A 13,902-nucleotide genomic window follows, 5' to 3' on the forward strand; every position below is an offset into this window, starting at 1 on the left:
GCTCCCAGTAATGTATGACTGAATGCACACACTTCCTTTTTGGACTACTGTGTTTAGACAGGACTAAAATGCCTGATCACATTCATAAGTCATCTTTGAGTTGATGTCTAATCAATGCCTACTGAGGAATGAAATGAGCTACTGCAGATAGACTAAGTCAAGCTCGAAACCAAATCTTTACTCAGAATAGTAAGTGGAGGAACTGAGATGTAAAGCCAGAAATATGAAAAACTTTTGTGGCAAGCGAGTGACGATCCCCAGTGTGAGGTGGGACTCGTTTCAGAGAAGTTGATATCCATAATTGATTCCTTGGCCTCGCAGCTTTGCATCTTTATCAGTGGACCTGCAGCTGAATCTTTAATTTGACTCCATGTTTCTCATAGTGGAATTGTCTTAGTTCTTGAGACAGAAAGTGATTAACTTTATAAAAAAAATTTAAAAAAATAAAAAAAAAATCAAAGAAATATTTTATTTTTTACCTGAAGGAGTAATATGAACTGAGGGAACCGCTGGATGGGTTTGACCATCAGGCCGTACAGGGTGATGCGATCAACACTGGATGCCTGCTTCTTCTGTGGGGGGGGGGGGAGACGTGGAAAAAATACAGAAATTTAGCGCCAAGGAAAAATAAATGTGCGCGAGTGAAAAATATTCTTGAAAAGAAAAAAAAATCATTAAGAGTTAAACAATTCTACTCCTACTTTGAGGGGAATTTGGCAGTATTTTGTGCAGGCATATGAGTGGGAGTTTAAAGAGGAGTTGTTGTTTTTTGACAGTGGTAATCATGCCTGCAGTGATCATCAGGGGACAAACGCTTCCACCAACAAATGCAGCCTGGACGAACAGCAGGATCATTTTGATTTGTTCTACCAGCGTTTGGTCTCCTCCAGGTGCAGTGGGAGACATCTGGTTCTCCGGGAACAAGCGAACTTGGGAGCTAACGTACAATATTTCATTCGGCGAGTGCCCCCAACTGTTTGGCTGTAAAGTTAGAAAATTAGAGGTCTTCACGGGACGAATCTTGCTCCTGGAAATCGATTCTGGAGTCATATTCATAATTCAAGCTTTCTCATTAGTCGTGATTATGTGGTGGAGCTCTCTCCCTCTCTCTCTCTCTCTCTCTCTCTCTCCCAACAAACACAACAGGTTCCGTTTTGGCATTGTTTTGTTTCAGTTCTGCCCAAAATTCTCAAACCATGAAAACTCCTGGTGTGAAGGAAGGGAGAGTGACTCCCTCCTCCTCCTCCTCGGATCACTGCTGGAGAGTTTACAAGCAACAGCAGCATCGCCTGCAGCCGTAGGGGTCAGTGCCATTTTCATCGCCATCGCTGATCCTCTGGGTAGCTCAAGCAATTAACCCACAATACAAACAAACTAAAGCCTGCAGGGCGCTGGCAGTCCGACACTCACAATAAGGGTCAGCCACACCCACAGTCGCGGCGCGGTGCCAACAAGATGGAGGGTGTCTTATCCTCAATCTCAGGGTGTTGTTGAAATTTCAAGGTTTTCTTTCTTGTAGATCATAAAACAAAAAGGCAGTTTAGCTCTGACTGCTTTAGAGAATTCAGTGCAGAAGAAGATATCTGCACAGAAGTAGAATAGGCTGTTGAATCTACATATTTTACCCATAATCACAACAGACAATTAATCAAGAGTTAACAAGAGATTTTTCTGAGTTCCCCAGATTTGTGTGGTCCCATATTAACTTGTTCTTTTGTGTCTGATTTATATCAGTGATATTCATGATGTTTCTTTACAGTTTGTTTCTCAGCGCCGTCGTTAAAGAGAGCGCGATCTCCGTGATCGCCCCGGTGGCGTATACTACATACTACTACTGTATCAAGCAGGAGCATTTAACATGTTGATACTGGCAGCTGTCTTCCTGTGGAACACTGCATTTGTTGCCAAGCAACCGTGAGGGGCTATCAAGAAGCCTCAGCATTTACAAGCACGCGGGAGCTGATGGAACTGTCCCTTCAGCTCATTTTTGATGTCAAGAAAAAAAGGGGGAAAGGAGCGACTAAGTCATTGGATCTGACAACTGGACACTTCCCTCTGCAGCTGATATGAAGTCGAGGGAGCCCAAGACACCTGCGGGAGGTTATTTATAAGACCTACCATCCAAGAATCAGCCGCCTCCACACTGGCTCGCACCGTGCAACTGAATAATGCCCCACTGTGCTGTATGCATGTATGCTTTCAATAATATTAACCTAATATGACACACACAAAAACAATTCCTTCTCATATTATTTTCTTTTGTGCAGCCAAGGTTTAAGGGCTTATGTTCTTTTGTTGTTGTTATTTCTCTACCGTAGAAAGCCCGGTCAAACATCTCTCCCCAACAATGCCGTTCGTTCCTTGTGCCTCATCTACCAACGCCAATCTGAATGGGAGATGAAATTTGGTTCCAAAAAGACGACGTTCATACAAAACTCATCTCGATGACTGCAAATCGCAGGATTTAGTGGAACGGTTCTTAAGTTATGGAGCAGAACGACAAGTAGCCTGGACGGTAGCAGTGCCAAAAACTGACACCTTTCATGCAGATCTCATATTGCATCATAATAGAAATTGCATTGAAACTCTATTTAATAGTCCCTTAAATAGCCCTTTAATATGTCCTTGCCTGTTTATGGTGCATGGTCAAGTGAAATACTGAATTTCCCAGTTCGTGCTTAGCCGAGTGGTTATCTGTTTAGCCAGTGGGAGCTGTAAAATACAGTGAGATGGGGAACTTTCAGCAGAAATTCAAGGGTCACACGTTATCTGAAATAGCACGCATAGCTGTCAGCTGTGCGACGTGGTTGTGAAAATCAGCATTACAGCTCAATGATCCAGGTCATACTCATGCATGAGTGCCGTGCAAACAGGGAATTCTTAATTAAACTCAACACATTAAAATCATTTTTTGGCTTCCTCGGTGCACCCTGGCACCGTTTCCCTTGTTTGCGATCCCTAATTAATATCTGACAAATGAAAACCACAGCAGAATGCATCCTGAATGGCTGTGAAAAGATGTCAAGTTTCCATTTCACATATAGATTAACAAGAAGTGAGTTGGGATTTGGAGATTCTTCCATTACTAAATATACACAGTTAAATTGTGGAAAATCCTAAGTGCTTGGCTTTATTTTTATTTTTTTTAAGATGCTTAAGATGAATCACAATAAAGACACTGAGGGGCCAACTGAGAAATATGTTGCTATTAAACTGATAACAATCCAACATCCTCTCACCTGAACAACAGATCCGCTCGACCTTGTGCTGACCTTTTGAACTCCTGCTAATATCACGAATCATAGCAACCGAAGCATCTCAGCTGACCCTAACAACCGTCTCAGTTGTGCTTTTATTCCGAAGACAAAGTTCCACCCCGGAACCAAACAACAGTCTCCTGTTCCTCATGCAACGGGAGACGGGAATCAAACAATGTTCTCACCTTAAAACACATTTGCTCACAATAAATCGACTGATTTGATTCAATGTGTGCCGCCACCTGGGTTTTATGATGCGACTGTCACCTGTTGGATGTTTGTTTTTTTCTTTTCTTTTATCCCAACCAAGATGTTCTCACAGAAATAAGTCAGATGACCACAACCTCTGAACACTACGTGACATGGCGGTGCCAATGATGTATTGGGACCCTTTTGGTTCCACAAAGTAAAAGCACGGTCTTGGTTGTGGTTTCACTTTATTTTGACACGATTCACTCACAGCAACACTGGTAAGTAGTGTCAGGTGACGTGTCAGTAGAGGTTAAGTCTGGTTAGGTTCGGGATCAGAAACTCCTGGTTTAGCTTTGAGAAGAAAACAACACTCGCTTGAGGTGAAGAAAACACTGTGCTTGAGGTACATGTTGCACCAACCGGACTTGAGCTCAAGTTTCCAGCTTCTCCATCCAGGTTTAGTGGCCTCCTGCCTGATTCCCAGGTTTCCATGGCACCACTAAATCATTTTAACACATTACATGCCACCAGCATGGGATGTGGTGTTAAAAGGTCATGCTCAGTCCACATATTTGCTGTGAGATCACTTGGCCTCAGCCTTTGCCTATGGAATAATTTCATGAAAGATTGCTGAGCGCTGATTGGCAGAGTCATACCTTTAGGAATTCCAGGAATGCCGGTTTGGACATGCAGGCCTTTTTTATGAGAGCCATGGCGTTGGTGAAGTTATTCACATAGTCACTGTACACATCCAGCACCATGGACTTGGAAAACTGTGGAAGCGCAAGAGGGCATCGTTATCTGAACGTTTAAACCACAGTTCAAGAGTAAGTGGGCTTAGTTCTCTGCCACCTTTGATTATTTTTGTATTTACACCAGCATCCACAAACACAATCATGTCATTTTCTCCAACATCTTGAATGTCTGACTAACCGCTCTGTTTGCCAGGGGAAGGGTTGGTCATTTCAACGCGAACAGAGAGAGACTGCAGAGCGCACTTAAAATAATGGTTTGTTTACAATCCCAGTTGCTGCAACACCCTTCACCAGCCACTTCAGAGTTTAGGCAAAGAGGGATGAGGTGGCAGAGTCTGAGAGCGTGCGTGCGTGCGTGCGTGCGTGCGTGCGTGCGTGCGTGCGTGCGTGCGTGTCCTCAGTCAAACCTGTACCAAGCAGCTGATGGCAGCACTTTGAGGAGTGGTGGAAAATTAGCAAATCCTGTGAATGTAACCATCTTTTCTCACACGTTCCTTCAGGGTCGTGCCTCCCTGATTAGGTACAGATATATTGTCATGTGAAAAACTGGCATCTTAGCACTCAAGTCCAGTACTTTCCCTCTCCAGGGTGGCCTCATTTGGTGGTCGATGTGAGGCTATCAATAGAACAGCACTTCACATCCAGAGGAGAATTTGAGGGACAAATAACTGACAAGTAGTGAGTGGACCTGATGGATGAGCACACCAGACTCACAAAAGTAAAACTAAGACTGAACATTATGATCCCGAAATTTGTTAGTGGATACAGTACCCAACCACGGCACTCATCCCAAATAAAAAGGAACCAGACAGCCAATCACCTCCAAGCAGCTCCTGCTGTATCTCAATATCAAGAGTCATGTAGCGAGGATGGTTTTTTTTCCTGCATCAAGAATCATGATATACAATGAAACGTTTCAAAAATCTGGTTTAAATTAGAGAAACGTTTCTCATTATGCAGGACTAATTTGATGAAGATAGATTTTTATTATCTGAAATCTGATTTTCCATACCCTTGCTAATATGATGGTATTTATCAGGCTGCTCTCATGAGAAATTAGTAGTTATTCCGATGAAAAAGTAATGCAGCGTAATTCATACGGTAACCAGCAAATGTGAGTGAAAGGAGCGAGAAGTTGGGAAACTTGCAGCCGTGCTTTGGGTGACAAACCTGCACATTTTCAGTTTTTTTTTGGGGGGGGGGGGGTGGGGTTCTGGTCACTAAACTGCTTGTTTTGGACGAGATGCAGACGTACTCTCAGTCTTTCTTGTTCATTTCTTTACCAGAACTTCACCACAGCATTTTCACATCGAGTTTATGATGTTGTGTTTCCCCCTCCTCAGTCCTGGTCTTCATCACCGAGGTTTACGCATCGGAACCATGCGACGTGAAAGCCAGACTCCTCTCGCTCCGGCCAACAAATCTCGCCCTTCAACTGAGAGGCGGGCGGCTCCCACAGAGCCCCTGCTCGCTAGCATCTGCCACCAGCAGATCTCCTATGGGAAACGTGAACTTTCACAGCCGCTTGGGGGACTCGGCTCAAAACAATCGAACAAGGAGGGAAAATGCAGGGAGATTCTGTTCCTGCATCGTACGTTTCTCACCAAAAATCGGGTCCAAAACACACCTCGGTGTTTCTGCCTGGTTGTAAATTGAGATTGTTTGCAACTCGGTCGCCATGTTGGGAAATGGTTCTTGTTGATAATTTGTGAGAATATGCATGAATAACTCAATGTAACTGAAAGACATCATACTAAGACTTCATGAGAACACGCGGTACTGTTCGATATGCTCGTGAACCTACCTGACCTTTAGCCACTGGGGGGGTAAACTATCCCTCCATACTCTCAACCTATTACCAAAGGCTCCTCTTTAACTGTGGTGGCAGAGATTGTGTTTGAATTCAGAGACAGAAATGTCATGAAGTAAAATACTGGGTTTGACACAGAGTAATAATGCACCTGTGCACCCACATAGCAAACAAAACCCCCAGTTTGAATTTTGTTTCACATCTAACAAAAAAATCCCTGACAATACCAACCGAGGCGACAAATAGGTCCCCGATTTTCTCGCTGCTGTCCCATTCAGCCACACGTGACGCCAGAGCAATCTGAAACATGGAGTGGCACTGTGTGATCTCCCTGATTCTGTAAAATATGGGCCGGATCTTCCGTGGGCTCAGGATGCGTGGATCTGCTTCCAGTAAAGGTCGGTGATATTCCTGTTGAAGAGAAAGAAACTATTGTTTGTTTGTTTTTCCCATCGCTAACATATATGTACATCTGTGCATGATATATGACGTGTTGAATATCACTGAGCAGTCCACCTTCCTCTACCTCTCAGCTGCACAAACAGACAAGTGAAGGGTAAGACAAATATTCTATGAATCGAGGGAAAGAAGGAAATAGAGTCACGGTGCCTGGAAGCACATCAATCCAAGGGATTCACCCATAAAACAGCACTTGATACTAGCGAACATGTTCAGAACTCAAGGTGACTTGTAATCATAAAAGCCAGAATAATAAAGGCAGAAAGCAGCTCCCAGCTTGGTTACAGATGCAAAGGCAGCACGGTGAAGTCAGCACTCGCGGGGATATTAATGCAGCCGACAGACACCGGTTGACGGCCTCTTTGTTGACGGCGAGGCTGTAAACATGACTTCTTTGAATCCGAACATGCTCAAGTAAAGATAATGCAGGACTATCTGAGCAAAAATTGGTGGTTATTTTTGTTGTTGTTTTGCAAGTAACATCCCAGTGAATCCATCACACCAGGCGGCACCAAATGACCAGCTGTGCAATCTGTTTTACAGCAATAATGAATGTTTCAACTCAATGTCTAATTGTGCATGTGGCCTTTCATCTTTCCCTGTCATCTGTCTGGACGGGCTGCATTTACCACTTGGATGGACACTCTGAATAACAAGATATTTCTAAAGAGCTAAAAGTCTGAAAGTATCACAAGCAATCATGGCACTTGACAACAAAAGTAGCACATTGTATCTTGACAGTGAAAGATTTCGCTGCACATAAAACAGCGACTGATTGCCTCTGATTCAGTAGGTGCTCCTCTCATTTTCCTGTGATGAGGAGATAACAAGTCTCCTTTTCTCGGCTAAAAAGGAAGATTGAGGAGGGGAGGCTGCACCCCCATCCTGCACCAGCGTGACAGTCGCTCTCTCTTAACATCAGCACGCTGCCACAAAAACCAGGACAGCTGTTTTATCAGCATTACTTACCCGGAGACACTTGTATAATTTGATGGATATCACTGCCTCTTATTTTAGCGTAATTCATAATGGCTAAACGGTGAAGATATTGCATGTGGCAGAGGACGACAACAGGGACTCAACGGCTTACCTGCAGGATTCTCCTGAGAGACTCCAGGTAGCTGCGCTCGCTCTGAATGATGGAGCCCAGGATATGGCGTCTGACAACCTGCAGAGACAACAGGCCAGTCAGGAAATCAAGCGCTAAGAGGACATGATGGGGCTGTAGTGAGCGCTATGCTTTCACTCAAGCCTGATGGATTGCACGATCATCACGTGTTCGTCACGAGAGGAGAACGACTTGAAGAGGAGCCGCGAATCACACGATTTACTGACACTGACGATCACGTGAACTTTCTCAAGTTTTAATCCTGCGCCTCTGAGTTCATTCATCATTTGATGTATGTCAACTACATGTAAAAAAAACAATAACAAACAAAAACAACGGTCTTTTCAGTTCCAGTTTAACAGCTTCAAACGTTTGATGGCTCATCTTGCACTCAGGGGTGGGTATTAGTCTTGTTTTAAATAAATGATGTGATTTTCATGCCTGGCCCCTCCTCCAGGGCTACAAATCGATATTTAAATGATCATATTTGCCTACATAGACATCATATTCACAGTACTGACCTGTTATATTAATATTGCACTTCAGACTGTAAGGCGTTTTTTTTCCCCCCGATAAATTTACAAAGAAAAACAAGCATCTGAAAAATTGTTGCTGAATTGTCTTGAACGTCACAAAACTCCAGCAAAAACGACTTCCTCCACTATCAGAAGGTTTGGAAATGTCTAACAAAGCCGCTCACTTTAATCATTTCTACACTTTCAAGTTAGCAGAGGTGAAAGAAATTGTTGTGAGTGTCACACAACTGCTGCCAAGTGACTTGTTTCACCTTGGGAATGTGAACCGTTTGGTCTGACACCATTTGGAAGGTGTGAAGGAGTGGAAGATTAAATCATGTATCTACATTTGAAGCAGCGTGCAGTTCAGCCGGCATGCAGGTTCTCCATCCAGCAGGGGGATTTATGAACATTCAGCCACACTGTTTCATGTAAACTCAATATCTGTGACAATTTCCTCCCTGGTCCATGATTTTACCGGAAATAAAAATACGCTGAAACGAATCTGACATCTGTTCCGTGGGGCCTTGAAAGTTTTTTTAAAACAGATTCAAAAAGGATAAAGAGAGAATAAATGAACATTTTTAACGAAGTAGCCTGAAGCCTTTGTCTCCAAACTACTGAGCTTAAAATATGTTCACAAAAATGCCTCAGTGCAGTCCATGCTCCAGCATACATTGGACTTATTTGTTCAGGAAAAGTAAGACGAGGTTTGATAGGCACACCTGGTGGATGGTCAACCCCTCTGGCATGGAGCTGAGCTGCGGGGGAGGATGCTTCACTTCTGACACCGCCACATCCAGGTATCCTGCGTCGTCCTCCTCTTCTGCAGACATTTAGAAATGAAGGAAAAAAGATACAGAACTGTTCAAAAGAGTGAGTGAGTGTGTGTGTGTGTGTGTGTGTTTGTGTGCACGTGTATGTTTGTGTGTGTGTTTGTGTGCGTGTGTGTGTGTATGACAAAGTATGAGACAGAGAGAGAGAGGAAAGAGAAAGGCATCCTTCAGATCTCACTGCAGCTGGAGACACGCTGCGACGCGCTAAGTTTATTACCTCTGAAATATGAAGACTTCTGTACTCAGAAAAAGAGACAGAGTAGTGTGTGTGTGTGTGTGTGTGTGTAAGAAAAAAAAAGAGAGAGAGAGAGAGAGACTGAGTGTGCAGAGAGAGTAAGACAGCGACAGAGGCATCGAGGCCTTGGGAGAAAAATACTTTCAAAACAATACTGTATCTCTCTTGGAGTAAAGGAGGCACACAGAAATGAATCTGCAAACCACGATCCAACATCTCTGCATTGGCACAAAGACATTCCACAGGAAAAAAAAAAGGAAAAAAAAATCCCCACTTCACCATAAAGACATAGATAGCAGAGGCTTTCACCGTTCCAATTAAAGACTTTGGAATGATAACAGAGGATTGGTGGAGAAGAAATAAAATGCTGCACAGATTACCCTCCATCAACACCTAAAAATAGCAGCACCGGCCTCTTTACCTCTTTGTGATTGCTTGGAGATTTGTTTGAGTCGTGTACGCTTTACGCAGCTGCTCGCTACGCCGTTAATGGATGAAAATCTCTATTGTCAGGCTTCCATAACACAGGGCTGCCCAAAATGAGGCCCGGGGATCAAATTTGGGCCAACATACGAAATTTAGCATGAGAATTATTATTTCCTATTGTGCTGTTTTCTTTTGGTGAGGTAAAAATGTTCTATTTATATAAGCGGGATGCCTGATAATTCAACTTTTTCTTTTCATAATTTGATCAGGCGGTGGGGTTCCAGCGGGACGGCGGTTTGCTGAGGGAGAAGTAAAAAAAAAAGTTAATGAAGAGGCAGAGTCGGTGGAACACAGACAAAAGTCATTTTAACAAGTTTGTGCTTGCTTCTGGCAAACAGCCCATCATTTAGTTCGATTTTTGGCCCTCTGAGGGAACACCACCTGTATTGTAGCACTGGCTCTCCAATATCAGGACTTCATTTAACCACCGTGTCTGCCTTTAAAATCTGTTGAATATAATCAGTGGTATCTTTCTTTTCACTGGCTTTCATTCCTCCCTGAAGGGATTTGGATAAAGAAAACCTTCAACTGATGCCTCAAACTTCTTCTTAAGCTTGGCAAGCTTTGCATACAAGCAACTGCCAGGGAGTCAACTGTAAGGAAATTCACAACCAATAGCCATTACTAAAAATAAAAACCTCAAAAGCCCGCCTGCCCTTACAAAGTTTTCAAACTTTACCCGCTGCATCTTTTCTGTGAAGGAAGGGAACCTTTCTCATGACAGCTATTTTGGTTTTCTCCAGCCCATCCTTTGTTCCGCTTCTCGCCGCCTTCATGAGCTGCTGAACCTGTTTGGAAGGAGCAGACACACACAAGAAAGGAGGGTCAGAGCTGGAGGATCAAAACAAAAAAAAACAAAAAACCCCAACAACAACAGAAACAACAACAACAACAACAACAACAACAAAATCAGCATGCAGTGGGGACTTAATAACCTATGACGCTCCTCTGGAGAGAGGTGGCGCTCACTGGGCTCATCGTGAATCTCACTATCTGCAACTCCCCGTGGGTCACTGTGCTGCCTCTAATCACTGAGTCTCCCAGCATATCATGGAGACGTTATGGTAACAGAAGGAGCTCCATATTAGAGCTGCGTTGCTCAGCGTGGGAGAATTTCAGCTGACCACGAGCTCCAGAGACCCTGCAACCAGACTCCACAGACCCAGAATACACCCAGGGTGGTAGTATTTTTAAATGATGCTGCTTGGGGAAAGTAGGTCATTATTTGGAAGCAACTTACACTGGTGTTTATATTTGTTAATATTTAATGTGGCCGATAAATGCATCTCAATATTATACCGGGCAAAGAAAGAGACCAGCGAAGAAAAATTCCAAAGGGAAGCCGGGAAGGATGGTGAGTGTAGTGAGGCTTGACGCAGCATACATCAGCCCTGGGTGATCATCAATCCTGTTTGCATAGTAATTTAATGGAATATAGCTCTTGCCTCCAGTGAGATACCTTAATGTCATAGTTGTGCCTGCCAGCCAGCCTCATGGCCAATTCACGTTTGGTCCGGGCGCAGCGTTCCCTCAGCCGACGCACTTCAGGAGAGAGCTACAGGTGTTGACAGGGTAGAGCACGGGGACGAGGTCGCATTTAGCCACAAGAGGTGAAGGGAGGATGAAAGAGTCGGAGAGAGGAATGGAGAAGGGAAGTGGAGGGAAAGTGATCAAAGCAAGCCCCCCAAAAAAAAGCCCCCCCCCCCCCAAAAAAAAAGAAGCCACGGGAAATAATCACAAGCACAGAAAGTGAAAGCATCAAGCGCTGGTCAAAGGGGTTTTACTATAGGAGGTGTGTAAAGTGTGTGTGTGGGGGGGGGGGGGGCTGCTGCCTCTGCTGCTGCCACTGCTGCTGGCAGTTCAGGGCAAATATTAAAGAAGTAAACTCTGTCACAGCTTTTCCAGGCTGCTCAAATTAAGCAGTCAACTGCAAAACTTCAGATACACTAGGCAAAAAATTAATTGGGTGAAACTAATTAAAAGCAATGTGTTTTTGAAGAGAGCTGTGCTAGCTGAAAAGCGGTGCCCGCCCCTAATAGTCAAGGTTTCTACATTAATTGCTCAACCAATCCAACTAAATTCTTCCTTTTGTTTAGTGGCCTGGGACGGACATGCGGAGCAGAACGGCGGGGCGGGGGGGGGGGGGGGGGGGGTTCCACCACGCACCCCCTCCTGTAATTACCTGAGCAACTCATTTTATGTACCAACACATCAAGCATTTGTTTCCCTCTCTTCTTGCTCTCCCTCGCTTTTGTTTAACTCAGGATTTTCTTGGATTACAATGCAGTGATACTCCAACACCTTCAGCATTTAAAAATATGCAAAGGCAGGTATTAATCTATGCATTACAGATTTTACTTAGCACAATACTTTTATATTACTTCAAATGTTCCCTGTGGCTTCACGCTGACGGCTGCTGAAGCATGATGGCAATGCGGCGCCACGTGAATGTGCACACAGTGCCATCATGTGGAGGAAGAAGGCTCTGGCTCCGCTGCACATCAGCAGCGTCCTTGGCAAAGACGGAGATCTGAGGCTTTTCACATACTTGTTTACACTCATCCCACAGTGAAAGAATAAACTCCTGACAGCCTGTGATGCATTTTTTATGTTCTTTATAGTTTCTTCCCAGCTCAACAAATGAATAAAGAAAACTGAGGTAGAAAAACAAGAGAATATGATTAAATATTCTCTATAATTGTTTAAGTGCTGGAACCAACAAAAACAACTTCATGTTGCCATTCAGGGGGAACACGGACGAGTCTGCGAGGGGGGAACAGCAGCACTACCTTGCTCCGTGTTGGTACTTTGCTCTCCGTGTCAGACTGCTCGTCGTAGCTCTCAAACTCGCTGGAGCTCCAGCCGTTGTCGGCGTCCTTACGACCGCCGACTCTCTGGACGTCTTCATAGATCATATCTGCTGAGAACATCACACTCATCAGTGTCTCCACACTGAGCTCCACCGGTGGGCACGTTGTGCGTTCGTCACTCTCACCTTCATCTGGAGAGAGGGGGTCCTCACACGGAACATCATCGTAGATAACCTCCGCAGCTTCAGCCGGCTCGGCTTCAGCCACGCGTGACGCCGCTGAAGAAAAGCATCAAAGTAAAATACGGGTGTGTGAACAGGAAAAGAACTTTCCTCTATTTGATGCTTGAAGCCCCAAACTGCGTCACCTGACAGGATGAAGCACACTGGACAACATGCCTACAAGCCACGCCACATTGAAATGCTGCAACATTTGCATTGGAAGGTGTTCCGTCTCAGAGAAGTACGGCATGTCTTATAAATGTTCCCTGAAAGTTTCAGTCCATGTGACACATAATTGTATCCGGCGTCTTGAGCTATTGACCCTTTCGCTCTCCACTCACCACACGATTTGTCATTAACTGCTTTAAGAGTGTTTCAGCCTAATTTAGCTTGGTGAGCTTTATTGATTTGGTTTTAAACTGCGATTTGTCTGAAACGCTCTCCCCTAAGCCTTGAACAGCTACAATCACTGTTTTCAATTAATCTGATTGGAAATGTGTATTCTGTCAGGGATTATTCTGCCCAGTTCAGTCTGAAATTCGAAATAACCTTGGACGTCATCCAAGAGATGAACAAAGAGCAACTGTTTTCTCCAAAAGAGGATTAGCTACACAAATGTTCTTTCTATCTCGCCACACTCTCCAGCGCTTGTGCATTCAGGAGGGATTCAGAATAAAGAAGAAAACAACTGGACTCCGGCTATCGGCATATCTGCAAAGTGACTCGGCCTCCTGGGAAAATGGCTTGCTACTTCTTACTTGTCACTTTTATTTAACTCTACAGAAACTCGATGACAGTCCAATAAACTGGTTCGTATTTCAGAGGGAGGCTGGAGATAATTAGAAACACGCAGCCATCATGAATGTGTCCTATTTATTAAACACAAAGTATTTACAAGTCACTGTCAGATGATCGCGACGTATTGTTTTTTTCTCTTCTGTACGGAGTGGCGTGGCCAAAGAGAATAAATATATGGTATATATGTACACGTACACACGCACACGCACGCACACACTGTATCTTGTTGGCATGACATATCTCTTGTTCTCACTCTTTCACTGTTCCGTGGCCATAAAATGCAACCTGGTTCTAAACTACCGACATGGCCACCAGTTATGACTATTTACCGAAATGTTTTTGTTGTGCTGCTACAACATGTAACTCATCAGTTTCAGTAATTTGTGGACACGCCATGTAACCCTTTTCCCAAATTGGAAA

General features: G+C 44.1%; 1 protein-coding gene across 4 annotated transcripts in view; it reads right to left on the bottom strand.

Annotated features, from left to right (window-relative positions):
* Positions 1–13,902, bottom strand: part of arhgef10la (Rho guanine nucleotide exchange factor (GEF) 10-like a) — a 116,242-nt gene that overhangs the window by 80,527 nt on the left and 21,813 nt on the right. For 2 of the 4 annotated variants that reach the window (XM_086200107.1, XM_086200108.1), the window contains exons 5-13: positions 12,649–12,741; positions 12,443–12,573; positions 11,113–11,208; positions 10,333–10,441; positions 8,822–8,922; positions 7,564–7,641; positions 6,246–6,425; positions 4,106–4,222; positions 480–572 (exon numbers count right to left, since the gene is read on the bottom strand). In XM_086200107.1, the coding sequence (XP_086056233.1) occupies positions 480–572; positions 4,106–4,222; positions 6,246–6,425; positions 7,564–7,641; positions 8,822–8,922; positions 10,333–10,441; positions 11,113–11,208; positions 12,443–12,573; positions 12,649–12,741 (998 nt within the window). The remainder of the gene's footprint in view (positions 1–479; positions 573–4,105; positions 4,223–6,245; positions 6,426–7,563; positions 7,642–8,821; positions 8,923–10,332; positions 10,442–11,112; positions 11,209–12,442; positions 12,574–12,648; positions 12,742–13,902) is intronic. The other 2 variants (XM_086200109.1, XM_086200110.1) reach the window with 2 other exon arrangements.

The sequence above is a fragment of the Aulostomus chinensis genome, chromosome 3 (genome assembly GCF_037954235.1).
Source record: "Aulostomus chinensis isolate RoL2024-O1b breed Wild chromosome 3, RoL_Achi_v1.0, whole genome shotgun sequence".
Taxonomy (NCBI): Eukaryota; Metazoa; Chordata; class Actinopteri; order Syngnathiformes; family Aulostomidae; genus Aulostomus; species Aulostomus chinensis.